The 21,955-nt window shown below is 40.0% G+C and overlaps 1 protein-coding gene across 27 annotated transcripts in view; it reads right to left on the reverse strand.

Annotated features, from left to right (window-relative positions):
- Positions 1 to 21,955, reverse strand: part of ARID1B (AT-rich interaction domain 1B) — a 336,572-nt gene that overhangs the window by 239,259 nt on the left and 75,358 nt on the right. For all 27 annotated transcript variants that reach the window (XR_012673018.1, XR_012673019.1, XR_012673020.1 and 24 more), the window contains exon 3: positions 14,093 to 14,233. Coding sequence is in view for 24 of the 27 variants with exons in the window: in XM_075146078.1 (XP_075002179.1) it covers positions 14,093 to 14,233 (141 nt within the window). In the remaining 3 variants the exon portion in view is untranslated. The remainder of the gene's footprint in view (positions 1 to 14,092; positions 14,234 to 21,955) is intronic.

Consider the following 21,955-nt stretch of genomic DNA (forward strand, 5'->3'; position numbering starts at 1 on the left):
AGAGGTGGATTACCAGTGCAGTCTGGCAATCCCCTTCAACATGCTGCTCTGTGTTTATGTGATGAAGTGAATAAACCCTGCTCATAACCAGAATATGTAAATAATTTCAGGCCAACTGCCTACCACCACCATGGAAACCTGAATGGAGACAAGGAAAGCAGCTGTCCTGAGTACAGCAAGCAACAGGCTGGCATCCACCTCAACATGCTGATGCTATTTGTTGACTGTTGCTTCAGTGGGGCTGGCAAGCGGTGACTGCTCTTCTTTCAGGTGGTTATTTCCCCACAGTCAAGCCAGGGCAGGATTGTGCCCTCAGAAACAAAGATGATACTTTGCCTTACCAAATTAATTTTGGTCTTCACCTTCATTACAAGTACTAGAGGGAGTCAAGAGCTTCAGAGAAGTGCCAAAGCAAAATAGTCCTTTCCTTTTCCAACAGGAGATAATCATCCAGAAATCATATCTAACTCCTCAGAGAAAAATCCAACCATGTATCTGAGAAATTTGGAAAACCTGCCAGTTTGGATGCCTCAGGTGTAGACCAGTCATTGTCAGTAAGACATCTCATCATCTTCTTCAACGTTATTAACACCTTCTCTTCCAAGATATCTGCAGTTTCATTCTAAAACTTACTATTTCCTAGATCTCTTTTTTAAGCTAATTAAAAAAAAAAAAAAATCTACAATGGGAACACCATTTTCTCCCTTCAGGATCCCAGTTATCACAGAATGACAACTAAGTTAAGTCTTAAGACACCGGAGGGGGAAGGAAAAAATATACTTTGCGTAGCAGACAGTAGTTCATGTAAAAGATAGTTAACTTAGGTAAGCAAATATATTATTAAGGCTCAGTCCATCAAAACTCTCAGGAAGTTATTAGAAATTCAGACTACCTAACTATGGAAGGTTTTCCCCTGCAGAATACACTGAAAGCATTTTAAACGTAGAGTCAAAAAAAGCCCCCCACATCTTACAGGAAGAAGCTTGTTTGTTTGGACAGCATAGCTTCTAGTCACAAATCAGGTAATCTGAGCCAACTAACAAGAGAGAAGGGTCTCTCTTCCCAAACGCTCTAGTCCGTTTTCACACATGTCTCACCTATATGGCCTCCAGGAGCCACATGAACCAAGTGATGCAAGAAGAGCTCCAAGATTAAATCATTCTCGGAAACCCTTATCTTGCGGTTCTCTTTCTGCCACTATTGCATTCCATGGATCACAGAGCATATCAATAGCGGATTTAATCAGAAACAAGACATTTCTTCTGGTTTTCTTCTCTCATACTTGTAACGTGACACATGAAAAATATAGGCGAGTTTGATGTTTGTATTAAACTGTGACTGTTGCACATTGCACAGCCTGATAAACAGCTGTCAGTTCTTCATTTATAGGCAAAAAAGGTAGTTTCTTTGTTCTACAGATGTAAAGTTCCAGTATGAACGAAGAGATGAGAGGGAACCTGAAGAGGTAATCTGAGAAATATAACTTGGAAATAAGGGGTAAACCAAGCATTTTATTTCCATTAATTTTCCAATGTTTATAGAGCTTTTTGGACTTTTCCTAAAAAACCCTACAAGGCTGGGCAGTCCAACCACCCTTTCATTTTCTACACCCACTCCTTCCTCTTCCTGCCCATGCTTTCACTGACAAAGCTATATTTAAAAAAAGAAAAAAAAAAAAGAAAAAAAAAAAAGAAAGAAAAAGAGCCTTGGCAGTTTTTACCTGTCCTATTCTTTATAGTCACTTGGGACAGACTACCACGTTAATGTGATGACTTACAGATTTTGTGCCATCCAGCATCCTGCCCTGCCAAACCAGTCCTTCCCAAAACTCCGGGAGGAACGCATCTCGAGACGCGAAGATGGGCTGAGAAACAGCTCTGCACCCCGAAGAGCGAGCTAAACCTGACAAAACGCAGGAGAGGGACAGGATTTTAAAACCTGCCATTTCTTTCAACTCGGCTGCTGTGGAAGCGGGGAGCTGGGGGGGATCCGTGCCCCAGAGGGCAGCAGCCTGCCCCAGACTGCCCGCTGCCGCCGAGGAAGCTCTCCCAAGCATACGGCTCGCTGGCAGAAAGGAGGTCAGAGCGCTGCCCGCAGCTTACAGCAGAGCTGAAAGCCTGAAGCCAGCTTACAGAATAAAGAGAAAAGCTGCACTGAGAGCAGCTGCTACCTCTGGGCTAATCGAGCTAGGTACCCAAGGATGAGACTTCCTCACTTGAGACTGGGAAACGTTTCTTCAGCGTTTTCTTAGGGGCACGTCTGTAACTGTGCTTTGAGGTAAAAGCCAGGACTTCATCTAAAGGCTCATGAAAACCCACAAATCTGTGAGGAAAGATTGCAAGCAACACCCAAAACATCACTGAGATTGCATTAAAAAAAAAAACAGAATGGTGGTGTTTGTTTCCTCCCCCCCCTCCCCCCCAATTATAATGTTATATATTATGTTATAGACAACATTTATATCACAGTCCAGTGACACCTGTTAACTTATTCCCTAATACTCCACCATGGAGGTCTCTTAGAAGAAATGATTGAAATGAGGTTTACCTATATTTTATCAACAGCAGAATCATAGGAGAAAGAACTGAAGTTCAGATGCAAAGGAGTCTGTAATAATTTTGGTAAAGGAGGTTTTCTTAGCTGGACTTTACTGTTTTGGTTAACTTAATTTTGCAGTATGCGAGGGGGTTAGCGTGTTACATTTGGGGCTACTGAACGTAGAGAATTAGCTGCATTACCGTCCTCTCTTCCTCTGCAGTCTGTGAAGACACAGAGTATCTGCACAACAATCTTTAAATCCAGCCACCATGGGGAAAAATATCTTAGTCCAAGGAGTGGAAAGAGAACAATAATTTACAGAAGGAAGCACCCAGCAGCAGAAGCAATTCAATGGACTGCACAATACAACTGTTTAAACCAACAGCAGCAAAGGATTTCTTTCATCTTTGAGGTAGAAAAGTCTTCACCATCACCACAACTGTGATTTTTTCGAAAGAAAGTATTCCCAACTGGGTTGGTGTTGGGAGTGGCGGGAAGAGGGTGGAGAGGGATGGAGAACAACTGAAAGAAGTGATGAAAACTTAAAACTCTGAGACCAGACCACTGACTACTCTTTCAATACAGCAACAAAAAACCAGTGACTCTCATTAAAAGTTGGTGAAGGACTGCTAGGTAATAAAGCAACGATAAACCTCTCCTTTTTGTGAGGGTGAAGGAGCACAATCTTTCTGAATTCTGTAGGCAGATACTCAAAAACCAAACACATACCTAGTTATTTGATTTTCTATCTAAAAGCATGCATGTGGAAGATACCTAAGCTGGGTGGTTGGCAATCAGGGAGACACGCGAGGAAGACATGAAGAGAGAGGCTGTGCTCTTGCAGAGCTTGATTTATTGAGGGACAGCTCACCAAGACCAACAGTTGTTCTCCTCTCTCCCACAACAAAAACACCAAGCAGTTTTGTCAACATGTAAAGGTAAACTTGTTTTTTAAGTGGTATCTTATTTACTTTGATTTGCTATTTCATTCTTTGTTGTCCATATCTGATTGCAACAACTAAAACACCCTGTAAGATTTCAACTGCACGCTCCAAAATCTATTCTAAATCCTACTACAGGAGCAGAGAAATGCAGTAAAAGGGAAATACTGGAAAGGATAATGAATGCATAGAACATATATGCTGACCTATATTCAGAAAATACATTGTCTTAACAACAAAATCCCAATTCAAAATATAGAAACTAAAACTAAATATACGTACACTGAACATCTTCAATTATAAAAGAAAATATGGGCAGCCAAAAAAAATAGTGGTAAATTTTATGCCAGGAAATATTAACAAACTTCTTCTCCCTACCTCTAAGGAAAATAATGTGTGTTAATTTAAAGGCCATAAGAGAATACTGCTGCATTGCAACTGGCCACGAGGTGTAATTTACAAGACCACTAAAATTTGGAATATATACTGCTCATACAGAACTAAAAAAAACCAGAAAACAAACAAAAAAACTACTACTCAGATTTATTAGCACTTCTTAGACTTTACAACTTTATCACTTAATTCATAGTACTATACTATTTGCATTTTAAAATTTTTCTTAAAACAGGATTTGTGCATTTATATTCTAAAACATTTGCATAGACAACTTTGTCTAAGAACAGTCATCAGATTAACAGATCATAAAGTAAAAGACTATTACATGATCGGGTATCCTTTGACAAATTCACTATTCTGTTTAACTTACTGCTAAATTTCAAAGGTATGGATAAAATTATTTCTGGGATATTAATTTTGCTCTCAGAACAACAGTAAAAGAAAATCATCATTGAGTAATAAGGAGAGTGGTAAGGGGAGCAACAATAGTTATGATCACTAATCTCCTAAAACAAAATAGTTTTTATCAGCGTGCATTCCAACAGTTTTACTATCAAATTAATTAATAGACTCCTACGCTAATATCTAAATGCCAAGCAATTAATGGCACTGAACTATAAATGGCTTTGTCTTTGCTCTTGTAGAGTTACTTTATAAAGCAAATGCAATTCTATCACTTCACTGATTTAATGCAGGCTTTGTGAGGTTAATATTCCCAAGCAATTGCAAAATAAAGAACTGCTTTAATTAACCTTCTGTGATTTAAATACTGAGAGAAATCAGAATTCAGAAGCTTTAAATACCACCATCATAACAACAACAATAAAAAAAACTTTGCGGATCAAAGCCAAACCACTGATTTGAGAACTTTGAGAGATACGTTTGAACACGTGTATCTTACTGTATTTCTAAACTCATTAAAAAGACTTTTCTCTAAGCATAACATGCTGAATCCATGACTGTAAAGATTTTTACATAGTTTTTGTAGTTGAGATGAAAAATGTTTCCTTTCAGGATTACTTACTTACAAATATGGAAGTTTTTAGTTTGAAAAAATGATTCAGCATCCCCACCTTTTGCACTAGAATGCGTTGCAGAGATTTTTGTTACAGACATGGGACATTGCCCGCTGCATCTACAAACTGATTGCACGTAAGTAACTGACTACTTGAAAATAAAGGAGCAAAACAGGACTTCCCTTTTCCCCCCAGACTAAATTTTCTCTTCCCAATTTAGCTGAAAGGAGGCTCTTATTGCCAGAATTTCGTTATGATATTGTGTGCTAACTTTATTTTAGTACATGAAAAAACTCATCAGGTCTTGGGCCTTTCTGCATTGCTCATCTTACAAGCACAAGAGCTGCGATATATCTACTAGGTTTAAAATAATACAAAAACAGGGGATAAAAATTAAAAACCAGCAGGGTACAGGTGGTCATGAACATTCCTGCCAAACAGGTTTGCAGTGTGCTCGGACCCATCTCCTCTGACTATCCGGCCAGTTATCATCAAACCCCCATCAGCAGCAGATGCCTGAAGAGGTGCACTTGCTGCTTTCTCAGGAGAAGAAAGCTGACCTTCAAAATTCCTCCTTCAAGCTGCAAATGGAAAAGCCTACTTTCGGCAGAAAACCATTAACAGATGAACACAGCAAAAGAACATACAGACTGGGAAAATGTTTAACTACAATGAGGGAACTTTAAACTGAAGGTGCCATACAATTGTTAAGACAACACAGAGGCAAACAAATACTTTCACTGACAGCCCTTTGGAAGATTATAAAACAGAAGCATAAACAAGTTTGCTACATTTTATACATAAACAGTAGTACCACTATGCAAGATAAAATACTTCTCCTTTCCCAGTAATATCACTTAACAAATCCAAGTTACTACAAAGACGGATACGTGTAAGGGGTAATTATACATGCTACCTTTAAAGGCTTCAGACCTAATAGACTGGAGATTATTTTTATTTGGCTAAATCAATCACCATGTCTCTAAACACTCACTTTAAAATAACAGGGCTGAGAAAGTCTTCTCATAATCTGAATGCAGTTTTTTGGGTTTGGTCAACATGCCTTCAGCAAAAATAAGCCTGAGCTGCTGTGAGTGCTGCTCCATGCTATGCCCTCAATTTTGTGTTCGTGCTCAGGTGTGAGTTTACAGACAATTATCTTCGCTTTTTCTGCCTGACTCTATTCCTGCTAGCTACTTGGCTCTGGAAGATCATTCTCCAAGTCTGACAAGCTAGCACCTGTTATAATCTTATAAATACAGATATAAATCACTGAGGGAAAAAGAGAAAGATTTGACACGTTTCCTGGAATGATATAAGCAACGCTGAGCAAACAGAGCATTCCCCAAATGGGCAATAATCAGCTGTTCCCACTACTGGGAGAAGATGTAGCACAACAGGAGTCATGGTTTCACTGAACTCCTGAGCTGAGTAAGTCACCTCCGCCACAGAGATAAATAGCCATATGCTTTACACTTATTTGCTATTATAGCAGCATCATGATTATGAAATAAGAGTTTATAAAAGCAGAAATCTAACTGGCAAAGACTTCAATCAGTTAAGCGCTCATTGAATCTACACAGGTTCAAACCTCATCTGCCCTTCCTGAAAAGCACATGAAAAATCATGTGCTTAAGAAAGGCTCAAAAAGGATAAATTAGTTATAGGCACAAGATCAGAACGGTTCCTGAATATTTCAACAGTTTGTTTGTTTTTAAATCACATCAGTGTTCAGCAAGGTAAGGTGACAACTGCCGTTCAGAGGTGCTGGTCACTGGTGGCTTGTCTAGAAGCCAGGATTTAAGTCGTGGTGTGCGAGTTTGGAAGTCAGTTGCTGAAAGCCTGCTCTCCTTCCCTCCTCCCCTCCAGTCCAGCCAAGCTTTATTACAGATGCAAAAAGTCAGGGTTGCACTCTGCCTTTTGATATCTATCTGATCTCTCTGAAGCAGGTTGGCAACAAAAGGTTCAGTGTACCAGAATGGATGCCCTCGTAAAAAGTTATACTGTTGTTGTTCCTTGTCTCTAATTTCAGGTCCCGCAGAAAGGAGGCTGGAAAAGCTGGCAGAAGTACGTATACCTGTATGAGATTTTTCACCTAGACATTTTGCTGTCAGGCATTTCTCTGCTCACTACATACAAGCAGCCCTGGTTTCTAAAAGCCAACCAACAAGCACCCATCAAAGCAAAAGTTCTCAGCGCCATGAATTTGGGGTTGACTGCTTTAAAGTAATCACTTCTCCTTTCTACCTCTTTACCCTGGAAAGAAAATAATTGCTTCTAAGCTAAAAACAAGCCCAGCGTTTCAAGACAGCGTGACTATACACTGGGCACCAGGCACCTCTGTTGCTGAGACAACGGAAGCCATGAAGGATTTATGGTACACAACAAGTAGTGGTGTCAGCCACTGCCAATGATGGCAGGCAACAATCTCTTCTGAACATTAAATTTGATTATGAGTTCTCATATAACTATAATAGCCAACTTCCACAAAGAATGCTTTCCTATATGCCTGGCAGCAAATGTCAGATTAACATACAAGCTGCTTCTTTCCCAGATTTCCTGTGGTTCATAACACAACAAATATTAAGTGCAACCACTCTTATAGTGGTAGATGATTACAGACACAAGAGTTAAAACGACAGAAGGGCAAACAATTTTTATTACAACTTGAAGCCGTGGGCAGCTATACGTTACTTGCCCATATATTCTAAAATAAGTTTAAATTAAATTCTGCAGGAGTTAAGACTAAAGTACAGTACAGTCAACTGCTAATTCTGTGCCAGTTTCTAGTAACTTGAGTGAAGATTTTATTAAAAAGCATAATTGCGTTGAGGTATAAAATTTAATTTTGAACTCATTGAGGATTGTCTGTATTACTTACTAATGAATTTGGTATTTGCATGTAACACAACTATTCCTAACTTACAACAGCAGTACTTTTGTACAGTGTTACACCCCAAAACAGCTTGACAGTGTTAATTAACATGCTACTTGTTACACTATTAAAAACTTCAGCAGCTCACATCGAATTTAAAAATAATACTTCACCCTCATTGTACCAAAATCACTTTAATAATTTGATGCATTGTGCCACAATACAATTTGTTCTGTTTTCATGACAGTCATACAGCTTGGACATGAAAACAGATTAATTAGTTTCACATTTTGTTCACATTTTCAAAGACCGTTCCAAATCGGGTAATGTTTTATCTGTCCTACCTTGCACTGACTCAACGCTAGAAACAGATGTCTGCACAAGAACATTCTCATCATCATCTCAGGCTTGCGATTGAGACTAGTTCAAACCACTGTCACCAGTTCAGGAACAAGCCTGAAATCTATGGCCTCCATTGATCCCGGTTCGGGGAACTGGAGAGAAGCCGCAGCCCCCTGCGGGAGCGTAAGCGGTCCCCAGCCCCCCGCCCGGAGAGACCAACCGAGGCACCGCCAGAGACGCCCCCACCTCGTCAGGCAGGCAGCCCTCCTGCTTCGGATGCCTTCCTACCCCTTTCTGGGGCTACTGAAACGGTTCACAAATTCTTACTGGCCTGAACTGCGTTCACTCCCTGGCCCACTCAGGAAAAAAACCCAGTAGTTACTCTACTCTTCACTTGTCCTGTGACAATTTGGGTTGAAAAAAATCTCATCACGATCAGCAGGTCTTATCAGTAAGAAAGGTATTATACTGGGGGGAAACAAGGTTTTGGCCAGCTTTTAGAACATTTTAATAAAACCTGACAGTGAGGGAGTCTTGATTGTTTGCTTGTTTATAAAACATTCCCTCCTTTTAAATAAAAGCTGACTAAAGACTGAGCCTGAACTACTTGCCTGTTCCTTTAAGACATTTAAAAGAAGTGATGGTAACCACACAGGAATGGTGTAAAAACACACACACAGAGCCTCTTCATGCAGCACACTGTTAAGCAGAAAGACCAATGCCCCAGAAAAGTGCGCACGCGTGCCCCGCCTCAAGGACCTGCCACGCTTTTTTCCCCCTTTTAATCTCATGCCTGCATGTGAGAAAAGGGCTCAGCATAATCCCACTCTTTTCTGGAAACTTGCAAGCAGAAAGCTTCCAGGAGTACTTAAAACAAAAGATGACTTCAGGATAACAGTAGCAGGTGTAGAATGAAATAACTGTTTTTGTTTAACTAAGAGTAAGCCCATAATTATTTTGCAGATCCATTTCAGCTGTCAAAAAGTGATATGGTCCCAACTCATACAATAACACATTAAACCTCAAAGGCACGATCCTCTCTCGACACATATGAACACATGCTACATAAAACAAGAAAATATATAAACATGGCTGTTTAAAAGCCAGTTGGAAAGCATAATAACCCAAAATATACATCACACTATCTTAACAAAATACTGTTTAATGATGACAGTTTAAGTTTGCAATTACATGACATTCTTGAGCAAAATATCACTTCTACTTATGGCAAAAGATTTAAAACTGCAAAAACAACTGAAGCATTTATTCATTTATATGCCATTTCAAGATGAAAAACTCTGCCAAGGGCAACACTGTAGTAGTGTAGCACATCTTTCTCTTTTCTTTTAAAGAGCAGTAAAGGTAAAAAGTAGTTTAAAAAAAAAAAACAAACCACCAAGGCGGTATCTACATCTACTGGCAATATCTAATGATCAATGAATCTGCTACTGCAATAAATTTGCTTAAAACAAAGCTCTTCCTTTAATGTTTTTTTACACAGCAGGCTCCTGATATGAAGAGGGGATGACTGATGCTGGCTGACAATATGGCTCTATAGTAAACTATGCCAGTATTACTATCAAATCACCTCTTATGAAACTCCCTTTCTGCCAATCAATTTAACAAAGATCTAAACAACTTACAGTTCAAACATTCAAATAAATCCCACTCTCCTCCTTCCCCTCTATGCTTATTAGAAGAATGGAAAGTCACAAGTCACTGGAACAGTCCCAGAAATTATTTTATCTGTTTACTTTTATTGGTAAGATTGCATATTGAATTCAAGCGAGTCAAGGAAAAGGAGCAATGGCTTCACACTTCCACAATATGCGAGAAATGAGTACGAGTCAGAACACTAAGAGTTATACCTGACTGCAGAAGCTCGCTCACATTATGTCTAAAAGAGCAAAAATAAAACATTATCTGTATGAAATTTTGTATCAGTTTTCTCTCCATAATGGAATACCCAGTACCTCACACTACAGGGTTTTACATAAAAGGAAACCAGTGGCAAGAAAGAGTCCATCATCCATCCAGAACAAACACTACTTTCAGCTTGATAATCTCCAAAACAAGTAGATTGACATAAATCTACAAGGGCAGTAAAGAAAATACAGTAGGGGAAAGGCGGCAAATTACTGAGAAGCCCGCTTTCTCCAATCTGGCATCTCTCTTCTCCATCCTGAAGTAAAACCAGTTCAATCACACTCACGTCACAAAGGCGGCAATCAGGGAGATGGCTTATTTACCCTAAAAGAGAACACGAAACTTCTTCCCCTCACAGCTGCTCTCCTGCTACAAGCAAGTTCAGCTTCCAGTCCATCAGGCACAGAATAGCCTGTAAACTCTTTGGGGCAAAGACCACCTTTTTGTTGTGTACTTGGAGAATCACCAGAATAACAACATCCTGATCCACAGCTGGGGTTACTGTGAACTACTACAGTACTATTAGAGTGATTTTTCTTGTGCTTCATGGCCCAACCATGCTCTCTGGGAAAAACACTTGTAGTCTAAAGTTTTCCCATAATTCTGGCTAGCCAGCATGAGGCAAAAACATCTTCAGAGGCTAGCTTCTCTTTTTGAGGCCGACATCCTGAAACAGCTGACTGTATACGTTCCTCAAAGTTGTGACCATTCAAAACTAAGACTTTGCACCAATGTTGAGTGCAAAAAAGCAACAAAATCAATATCAAAGACAAGAAAACGGTTAATGAAGAATACAGAAAACATGGAGGAAACTCATTTGCAAGCTAGAAAGAAAGAGCAAAACTAAGGATGACAGACAGAAAGGATGACAGGTTGTATGACTGAGACTACCTCAGTTTTCTAATGGACAGGATTCCATAAACAGGACGTACTGATATTTTTTGAGAGTAGAAATAAGATAGATGCACCAACTGGTGCAACAGGTAGTTTATTTTTAGTTTATTTTTAAATTCTATTTAGAATATGTAAAGCCAATATTAAATCACAGCAACACGGAATCACATAGGTTCGAAGAGACCTTCACAGAGAGGTCATGCAGTCAAACCTCCAGTTCAAAGCAAGTCTAGCAAGAACAGTGTGTTTGGGGCACTTGTCTAGTCGAATTTTGAGCATCTCCAAGGATGGAGATTCCAGTCTCTCTGGACTCCTTCCTCTGTTTGAAAACCCTCACAGTAATTTTGTTTCTTTTCTTTTCCCAAATTGCAACTCCCCTTGTCCCAGTCTGCCCCCACTGCCTCCTGTCCCTCCACTGTGCACCTCTGAGATGAGACGGCTCTGTTCTCTCCCACATCCTCCCATTTGGTAGCTGTAAACAGCAGGAAGATCTCCCTTGGGCTTTCTCTTCGTAAGGCTGCCCAATATATCAAATTCAGTGAACTCCGCCCTTAAAACGCCTAAAACTTATATGAATACCTACTCTTATTTCTCTTGCTAAAATTTTAATCCAGTAAAATCTAATTTTTAAATTATTTTCAAAAGATGATCCGTCTCATATAAGCAGAGACATGTATGCTTAAATAAGCACAGTTTTTACAATTTTTGTCTCAGCAGCAGAATTTGACATACACTCCCAACTTTTTTTTTATCCTGGTATTAATTTTCACACTGATTACCACTTGACAGTAACTCTACTGTCTGCACCAGCAGCAGAAAAAGAACACTGTTGCTGAAGTCTCAGAAGTAGAGACTTCAACTTCTTGTGTTAGGAATTTGTTTTCTAGATTAGCAGTTCCCAAAGAATGGGAAGGAACGCAGTGATGAGGTTTTACAGAGAAACATCAGAAAGGAGGTGTTCACCTGATGAGCCTTCCTGAGACAGGGGGAAGAGCAGCCATGGAACCAACTGGACATGGGGAAAAGAAAAGGAGCAAGCCCCAAGGTGTTAAGGACTACTTATGTCAATATGAAATAGTCCCATCTACACACAAATACTCCAGGAAAAGCCTGGGATCAGAGTTCAAAACTGAAGCGGCTGGCCACTACTGAAGAACAGGATAACCAAGCAGCCATTCACAAACTACTAGGAACTTCAGGTGTGATTCTCACACTAACGATTACCAACCACAAGGCTGTGTGAGTGAGGACCTAATGTATCACCTGAATTTGCAGATTTAGGCAAAAATGCCTATTGACCTTGAGATGCCTGTATCACCCTTGGAGCCTGGATTTAGACACTCCTTCAGTGTACCCTCAAATCCTCAAAGATGAAATTTGGCTACATCGAGGCTGATTATCTTCTATCTGTGAATCTGTCCCTGCTTTTCTCTTCATCTCAGTTCTCTGAAGTCCATAATATCCGGAAGGCTTTGCTCTTATTTTGCCTTTATCCTCTTCTATGATACCCCTTCACTTCATTGCACAAACCTTCACTTTACTGGCTATGATAGCAAATGATGCAATTGGAACATGTATCAACAGATAAATCAGTATCTTGTTATTTCATAAGTCCTGTATAGTTGGTATGTTATGTATGTTTTGAACTAACGTACTCAATCCGTTCAACTGACAGTATTTAAAATACGATGAGGTGTCCAAGGCAGCAAAAAAACCATTTCAATTTCACAAACTGTGATATGTAGACATTGGAGCAGCTGTGTTTCCTCTATCTCATAGGCTATATTACTAGGACTTTATCTGCTAAGACTTTACCAAGATGCTTATGAACAGTATTTTCAAGTCATAGAGAAATCAAGCATTCAATGCCAAAATAAAAAAGGAGAAAATTAAATTTAAAGACACAACTGCAATCTTTAAAGTCACAGTTACATATAATCCAAAAGATGGAAAGTGGTGACATTTACAAGAACATCATAGATACAATTAAGAATTCTATTTCATAAACCATCCAGCATTTTAATGAAAAAAGTTAATTCTCAATGGAATTTTAAAATGTAGATGAAGAAAAATTAACATGTAATTACACAGTGAAATTATCATAGCTTTATTTTAAAATCAAAGGAGGGAAGCCTCCTGTATCATTGCTACTTACGGCATCTTTTGTTAGTTTGTTTTTACACACTATTTTTATTTCAAGCTAAGATTTCTACATTGCACCAGCATTATCCCAAAATGTTAATCAACCATGCCTGACAGAATTCCCCAGTGATTTGCAGCAAATGCTGATGCTTCCACTAATACCCAGTCTTGAGCAACTCACTTTTGTTATATTTCCCAGGATGGCGAGTATGCTTTAGTTTTATCCTTCCATTTCCAGATCACCTTTCTGTGATTAACAGGGCTGAGACTACAGACAGAACTGAGCCTACACATACAGCCGCACCAGCTGTGGACATCCATTTTGTTCAGTACCTAAAATCCGTGTGTTTCTCAAGCTCTGGGAAGCAGACCCATACATTACCACTTCTGATCTGAGTTAAAAACAGAATCACTTTAAACGAATTTTAATGGCTAACATATAAAGCACGATTCAGGAACTGCAATGGATATTAAATTATGCGGTTTCACTAACTGGATGTGCAGACTGACAACATTCAAATTAATAGCTGTAACATCAATTAAAAATATCTCCCAGGAAGCTCCCTTGACAAAGCAGCTCCAAAATGTCTTGAACTCATCTATCCTCAAATGAAGCAGCATGAAAAACAAAATGGTAGTGACCATGTTAGATGCAGGAGCTCTAAACAACATTTGTTTTGTGAGGGGAAAACAAAACAAAAGCAAGGAAAACCTCCAGCCTCCATCTGATCAAGAAACTGTTATTTCTTTTTAAAAGCAGAATTAATAGTTGCTGGAGTATATATACTGGCTTTATTCAGAAAAGCTGATCTAAAATAAAGCCTGAAAGTGTATGCAGATGTATTTCTGTGTACATCCCCAAAGACTTTTCAGAAGGATGTTGTCTGATTCCGTGTTTATTTAATTTTGTTTTTAACGCTGTTCTCTCGAAAAGGGGTCGGGTGGGTTTTGTTCATTTCACACAGATGGTTTTCACACTTCCAGCTCCAGGGTGACTGTCCGTAGCGGAGGTCGGTGCTTACCTGCTGAGCCTGGTACCTCTGCTGGGCCTGTGACAGATATTGCGCCTGGGGCGGCAGATGCTGCGGCTGCTGGTTGTAGTACGGCTGCTGGCCTTGCTGGCAGTAGCCGCTTACACCTTGCTGACCATACTGAGGCGGTATCTGTTGGAAGAGCCAAGCAAAGCAAATGCATGAGTTGAGGCAGGAGAACGTGAAACCAAGCGATGTCACATCTGCACGGCAACCTGACCAGAAGTGGTATCCCCAGCTACACACCTGACCCGCCAGCCCTGCCCTTTTACTCGGCAGCTACTGCAAGCCCCCAGAACCTCTTGCCTGAGCAGGAGGAGTAAGCCCGAGTGCTCTTCTCAGGAAGAGCTTCTAAGGAAAATGCTCTGCTTCTGGACGTCACGATCCCATAATGCCCAGCCTTAAAATACAGAAGCAGGTATTTTAGATGTTTGCTCACCATAGGCACGCTACTGAGGCAAATCGACAGAGGAATCATTCTGATGCGCTGACCCAAAACTACAATTGTGGAAAAAAAGGCACAATTCTAAAAGACATATTCAAAGAGAAATGCCTTTTTTTTTTTTTAAAGCAATAAAGTACTCATTTTTGTGAAATGCTTTGCCCACAACCCCCAGGTTTTTAGTGTTTGTGTGTTTAAGCCTTATACAAAAAACCTTAGGGCTTGGCAGGTTTTTGTTTTTGTCAAGTTCAGCCTCTCTCCATCTCCTCCCCCCTACTGAGATAAATCTTTTTAAAAAAAAAAAAAACAACACCACCACACCAGTGCAACTGAAAATAACCTGTTACAAGTCCTATTAACAGACAAATTAGCACATATATCATGCATTGAGAACCCCCCTACACTGAGAATTTAAGTTATAACCAAAAGCAAGTCAATTATAACATCAGAGGAATTTTCTGCATCAGTTTAGTCTGTAAGCCTTGTATCAATAGACATTGACATTTTCTCAAGATATTTGAAAAAGCACACTTTCAACAAGCTCCTGATATTGTGTCTGTATCAACCCTATTTTAGGTACCTATGCTTTTCCCCAAACACTGGTATTTAGTACCATTTCAGATGAATGACAGATGCAACACGGGACTTCTCTCCTCTGGAATAGGCCTTCCGTTTGTCCTGCACATCCCTGCCCTAAGCAAATGTCTGAGCACATCTGAAATGCTTTGATCTTTGAATTGTTCCCACTGAGTCTCTGATACACCGATAAATCTGTTTACTCAACATGTAAACACATACCTGTTCTACCTAAAGTTAACTTACTACATTCATTCAACAATACAGTAATATTTGCTAGGCGATAATATAAAGTCAAATTTAAACACGTGTGTAGGTTGTTTTTACTATCACAACTTGATCTGCTCCTATTACTTCTGCCAGAAGTTGGTAGTCCTACTCCTTGCTAACTCCTAAGGTCAGCGCTGTAACCCCACTTCTGCACTTGTTCTCTGCACTTGCGCTTCCATTTCCTTCACCATCGTTTCACAGGCAGTTAGCTGTTTCTGTGACCAAAGTAAGCCTTTTTGACAAATACCCTCTCCCTGCTGATGCATAAATGAGGCAGTTATTATGCAAACTGAAAAGGGTGTGTTGGAATATCATCAGGCAAACAGACAGCTGGAGTCTGGGAGCTGACAGAAGACCACATGGTGATTTGCCCGTCAGCTGCAAAGGTCACAGAGCCTGGACTGGTTCCTAGGAAAAGCTGAGGAGAAACCTATGTTGTGGTCCATCTGGGTCCCAGTAACACTAGGAAGAAAAGGGAAGATATCCTGACAGCAAAATATGGGCTTCTGGAAAGAAGAAGAAGAAGGAAAAGAGAATTTGAATGCCCTGTTGACAGGATGGTGACAAAGCAAGAGATCAGATTCATCAGGAACTGGAACATTTCTAGGATAAAGATACTTGTACAGGAGGGCTAGAGCTCACCGGAACATAGGAGCCAGATCACTGGTACCTAAGGATCAAGAAAGTGAAATTTTAAACTGAAGAGAGGAGATTAGAAGAACACATGGTTCAAAAGCTATGGCATTGCTATGACAAATGAAGACATGGAGATTCTGGGTCATCAAGTGAAAATGCGGAGAACAATCAAAGAATGAAAACAGACACACAGACGACCGCAGAGTAAATAGGGTGGCAAGAAGAAAATCCAACGATACATTGCCTTCTACACAAAGTGGGGGGGTAGAAGAAAAACTGGATCACTGGAACATCAAGCCTCTAACAAAAGCACTAGCAGTAGTCGTATAAGAAATCTAGTAGAAGGGAGACAATTAGTGGGTCGCTATTTTGCATCATCCTAGGATACAAATACATAGGGAAGACAGCTGATGACAAAGTAATATTATATGCTACACAGAGTTTAGAAACAAATCAAAACAAAACTCCACCTCACCAAGCAGCAGAGACCTGGAGCTTGGTCGGATCCGGAGGAGTCAGTGCTGGAGTCAGTCACCAGGCATGGCCAGACTATGGTGACACTGGCAGCAGCACTGGCACCAACCGAGATCAGCAAAGGCACGGTGCAAGATTGTATAGAGGGAGATTTCAACTCCTCCCATGTAGACTGAGAAAGCGGACTACAAAGCAGGTAACTGCCAAAGGTTGTTCCATCAAACTGCTGGTTAGGGAGCCTGCACAAGGAGCCACTCCCTTTGGCTCAGTCCTGAGCAGCAGGAATCATCTACTTCTACATCCTACAGCTGCAGAACCACCACGCATCAGTGACCATAACACAGTTAAATTGAGCATCCCTACAGGAACAATGAAAACCAAGGAATCTACTACTGTTGTGCTTAACTTCAAAAAGTGTAACTACATAAAAAAGGAGAAAGCTTGTTAAAAGGAAGCTCTAACAGACAGCTACGAGAAATAAAATCTGACTGGCAGCATCAAAGCTGCTTAACAGCAACCACATGGAAAGCACAGAACCAATATCCACCATCTATTAAGAAAGACTTGAGAAGAGCAAAGGGACATCAGTACGGCTCATCGCAGGTTTCTAGAAGCAAAAAGGCATCCTTCAATAAGCCGACACCAAGTCCAAATGAGGAAAACAGAAAAGACTGTAAACTCTGGCACTTGAAACGTAACAAGGCAGGCCAGAAAGAACTGGAGGAACAGCTAGGAATGGGAATCAAACGAGTAATGAATCATTTCTTCAAACACATCAGGAGCAGGAGGTCTGCCAGAGAGTCTGAAGTGCCAAGTGATGATCAAGGTATAAAAGGAGATTCAGAGAAAACAGGGCCATCACAGAGAAGCTGAACAAATTTTTTGCACTAGTGTGCACCATGGAAAAACCTTGGGAGGTTCCCATGTTGGAGTCCTCCTTTGTGAGGGACTCAATGAATGTGTCTTAATCTGATGGGACTATTCATGGAACAAACTGACAAATGAATGGTAAGAAAGGCTCAAGACCATACAGTATCACCCCAGAGGTCTAAACAAATTCAAGAATGACATAGCTGAATTACTAATGACGGTACACAGCCTCTAACTTGGAGCTGCCTTGGTAGTGAGAATTGGAGTATGGCTTTAGGAAAAAAAAAAAAAAAAAAAAGCAGAGATTTGAGTAATTTAAAGGACTGATGACTGTTCTGGATAAATCGGGACAGGCAAGTATGAAGATCAGAATTAGGAAACATCAACACAGCTTTTGCAAAGGAAAATCCCTTTCTACAGACTTCTTGGACTTACTAGGAAGGGTCAAACACAAAGGTTCAGAGAAATGAAACAAGTATGATCAAAGGTACAGAACAGTTTCCATACAAAGATGCTAGGAAAAGACACCAGGAAGTAAGAATGTAATAGAAAGCTACAAAACCATCTTGTCCAACACAACAATTAGGAGGCATTAAACGGTAGATGCTGGTAGAAGCAAACTTCAACATAAGAGAGAGAGGTTCTCTAGTCACAAAGGTAGCAGATGTTTGCAACTCCTTGCCAAATGATGTTTTGAAAGCTGAAAGTTTATGTGGGCTCAAGCAAAGACTGGACAAGTTCACAAAATATATATCCTCTGAGGGTTACCAAATATATAGAGCCACATCTGGCTCAGGAAGTCCCTGAACTGAAAATAGCTGGAGGCTTGGAGAGTATTGGGGGAAGTATGGCATGCTTGCTTTGTTCTGACTTTTCTCTAGGCATCCAATTAAAGCCTCCACTGGAGGCAGGATACAGGGCTGCACGAACCCCTGATCTGACCTGTTATAGCCATGCCTATGTTCTAACCACCTCTTTGCAATACGTGTTTGTGTCCTGTGAGAAAGCAGTGAAAATTTGGTGTGCAAGGTACTAAGTAACAAACGTAAGCAACCTGAAGAGGCAATAACACCTGGATTGCCAGAAGCTGGGAGAATGCTCCAATTTCTTAAACGTTTTCCCTAGCAATCTGCTTCCAGGCACTGGTGTAAAAAAGGGTACTGGGCTCTTCTTCTGACCTTATGTATCAGTTACTTATGTTGGAATTTTCCTCCATATTCTCCCAATCCATACTGTTTGGTTTTTTTTAAAAAAACTCCAAAAATACAACAATAATCCTAATGCCACATGTACTTTCAGATGCTATACTCTTCAGTGCAGAGACCCATCACTGCTGCCTTAGCAGAACACTCAGTATAATTTCTGTGGCTATTTAAATAAATAACAAAACAACAACATGCAAATTAATCCTCCTGCTTTCCTGATGGGGATCACAAGATACCGCTTATGGACAAATGTTTATTAAGCAGCATATAAAAAAGCTTAATTAAAATCTCCCCAGAACAAAACAAATCTGAAGCCAATTACTTACAATGCTTGGAGTGAATGACCCAAACATCCTCTTTCTTCATAAGGTAAACCCTCCCGCCCTTTCTCCCTTACACCCACATTCTTTGTGGCTGCACAACGCAGGAGATGAGAATTTGGGAAACTTCAGCATGCCTGTGGTAACGCACACATTCTTGGGACGGTTCAAGAGAGAACAGACCCAACTTTGAATCTATTTCTAGGCAAGCACAGAAACTGTAATAATTACTTTGCCTCCTGTCTGACTTGCACAGTACAAATAGCATTATTTTGGGAGAAGTATGACTGACCATCAGTGATTAAACCACTCTGAACGCGAACAAGAAAAGGATGAGAATAAAAGAGGAACAAAATTGGCAGCCAGAATGAAGAGGTGGGAGAAATCCAATTAAACATAAAACTTAGCCCATTATCTTTAATTCTTACTTGAACAAGGGGTCTTGTGGCAGACATTCTTTGTCCAGGTAATACCTTGATAGTAATGGAAGTTTTAAGCAATTTTTGCATGCATAATCTATAACCGATGTCAAAGGGGAAGGATCATTAGACAGCATTACAGTCATTATAATAATTTTTTAAATTAAAATGTAACAGAATTAGTGTGTTAGCATAGGTACACTAATAACACCAGCAATATGCAGCTACTACGCTTTTACACCATCCTAATGGCTAGATCTGGTCAATAATGAAGAAACTTTACGTGTCCCCTATCACAAAAAGCTCTGCCAAGTCACTCTGGGACCCACCCGAACATGCCAGTCACCATGACATGCTCACTACATGGAAAGAGTCCTGGCAACATCAGTCATTGCTTCTCCCTGCAATCTATTCGATGCCCAAAAAGTCAGGCAGACCTTGGATAATGTCGGTAGCAGGCAACAGCACAGTTCAGAACTCTTGAACCACAGTGTCACGATATAAAAACCTGGGTGAAAAAGGGTGTGTCTGGCCTGATCAGCATTAAGCCCTGCTTACAGAGAGAAGAACTACTGAACTCCAGAGGCAGGGGTGGCAGTCAGAAGAAAGGGTGACTACCTGGTTCAATAGCCTACTTTGCTGAGAAACAGTGAAACAGACCTGAACACTGTGAAACAAGTACCGTCTTCAGAAATGTAATCATCAGTAACATTCCACTTTCCTAGCAACTATAACACTGTAATTACATAGAAATTAGAATACAAAATGTATAGTGAGTGGGATTCCCAAGGGGGAAAAAAAAAAAAAGACACCACCTGGTACTTCACACCAGGAGTAAAACAGCACATTCTTTCAGTCAACAAAATGTTATAGCCGATTTTAATTCTAATTCTTTTAATTTTACAGTGGTCACTTCAGTAATAACTATAAAGAAAGCTGTCACACAGTTCCCATCAAACCTTCAAATAAAACTCTTCTGATTTTCTGAAACATCTACTGCTTCCGTCTTAGATTTCCAATGCCAGACCTCTGCCAAAACATAAGTATTTTCCCCCAAACATTCAAACCAAGCATTCTGCCATACTTTTGAATAGAAAGTTACAAGGGAAAACTAACCCTCTGACTATCACATACTTAAAAAAAATTTGGTTCATATTTAGAACTTTCGAGTTGATGTAAGCCCAGGTCTTCATCTGTATGTTCAGCTGGATGACAGAAAGCAGAAAAATAATACGCTTATACAGTGTAGGGAAATCCTCTGGTACACATTCAGTGGAAGATTCTATCATAGTTAGTGCAGCATGGTCTCCTGTCTCAAATCACCACGTCCAACCCCAGCGTGCTTGTGCACACACAGTCTTAACGAAGGCTACAAGTCCTTCTCACTGAAGGACAAAAAAAAATTCTAAAAGGAAACCAAGTAAAAAGTTGGGTGTTAATGTCAATGTCATAATCAGAGGTAAATCAGAAATCTTGATGCTAAGGCATTTTATTCATACATTCTATAACTTCTATTACTTCTTATCACTTAGCTTTGACCTTTTGACAATACATTGGTCACAATGTTCACCTATGTTACTGTCTTTCCTAGACTGCTTGCCTTTACATTCAAGTATGAACTTTAAAATCTTATTAAGAGCCTTTAAAATATTAACGCTGGGCCTGATACTGGTCCACCCTGTGACCCAGAGCAAGGAAGCGAAAGGATAAAAAGCATGTTTCTGTGTCACAGCACAATAATCCCCACTCCAGAACTTGCAAGGTAGCGGATTTTGCAGAGTCATTAAATGTATGTCTATGTTGAAGACTGCAGTGCAGTACACAGATCTGCAAACTAGCCCAGATATTGGAAGGAGCCTCCACCAAAAGCCATGCTAGGCTAATTTGCCATGCTCTGTAAAAGGGTGATCTAGGTCAGAGGGACATCCACACTCTTGTAGACAGTCTGCTTCTTGTACACAAGCCAGTTCATTTCAAAAGGTAGCTCAAGTATCTTCACAACAGGCTGCAGTCTGCAATGCAGTCATACGCTGTACTACTGTTAATGTGCAGGACAGAAAGGACAGGACTTCAAACACACGCCTGTAGTCCCCTTTTCCTCAAAAAGTGCACAGCAGCATGATTACACTAGTCATCAGAGCAATGTATATGGCATCAAATATGTACCTGTCATGAGGTGCTCTCTATATACTGCTTTTTACTGTAGCTTAAATCAAAGCAACATGAGCTAACCCATTATTAGTACAGGCAATTTTCCTCTCTTTTGAAAAAGAGAAACTATAAAAAAAAAGAATGTAAAAAACTACTAAGATTACATGATTAAAAAACTCTCCAGTCAGAAAATATAGATGTTAAGGTTCCAAAAGCAACATTAACTGAGCCATGTTGCACATATATAACACCTTCTCTTACTGATTTATGTTGTCAAAGGCATTTCATAAAATATAGAGGATGTGAAATGTGGCTCAGTTAATGTGGCTGCTAGAATCTTATCATTTATGTTTTCTGACTTCTTAGCTGTGCAACCTTCACATCTTATTAACATAGTTTTTTGCATAGACTGAAGTATGGAATAGTACTTATGTTTTATGTATTGACATATTTTTGATGTACTGAGATTTTGAATAAGTTTGCTATTCTTC

This window comes from Calonectris borealis, chromosome 3 (assembly GCF_964195595.1).
Source record: "Calonectris borealis chromosome 3, bCalBor7.hap1.2, whole genome shotgun sequence".
NCBI lineage: Eukaryota > Metazoa > Chordata > Aves > Procellariiformes > Procellariidae > Calonectris > Calonectris borealis.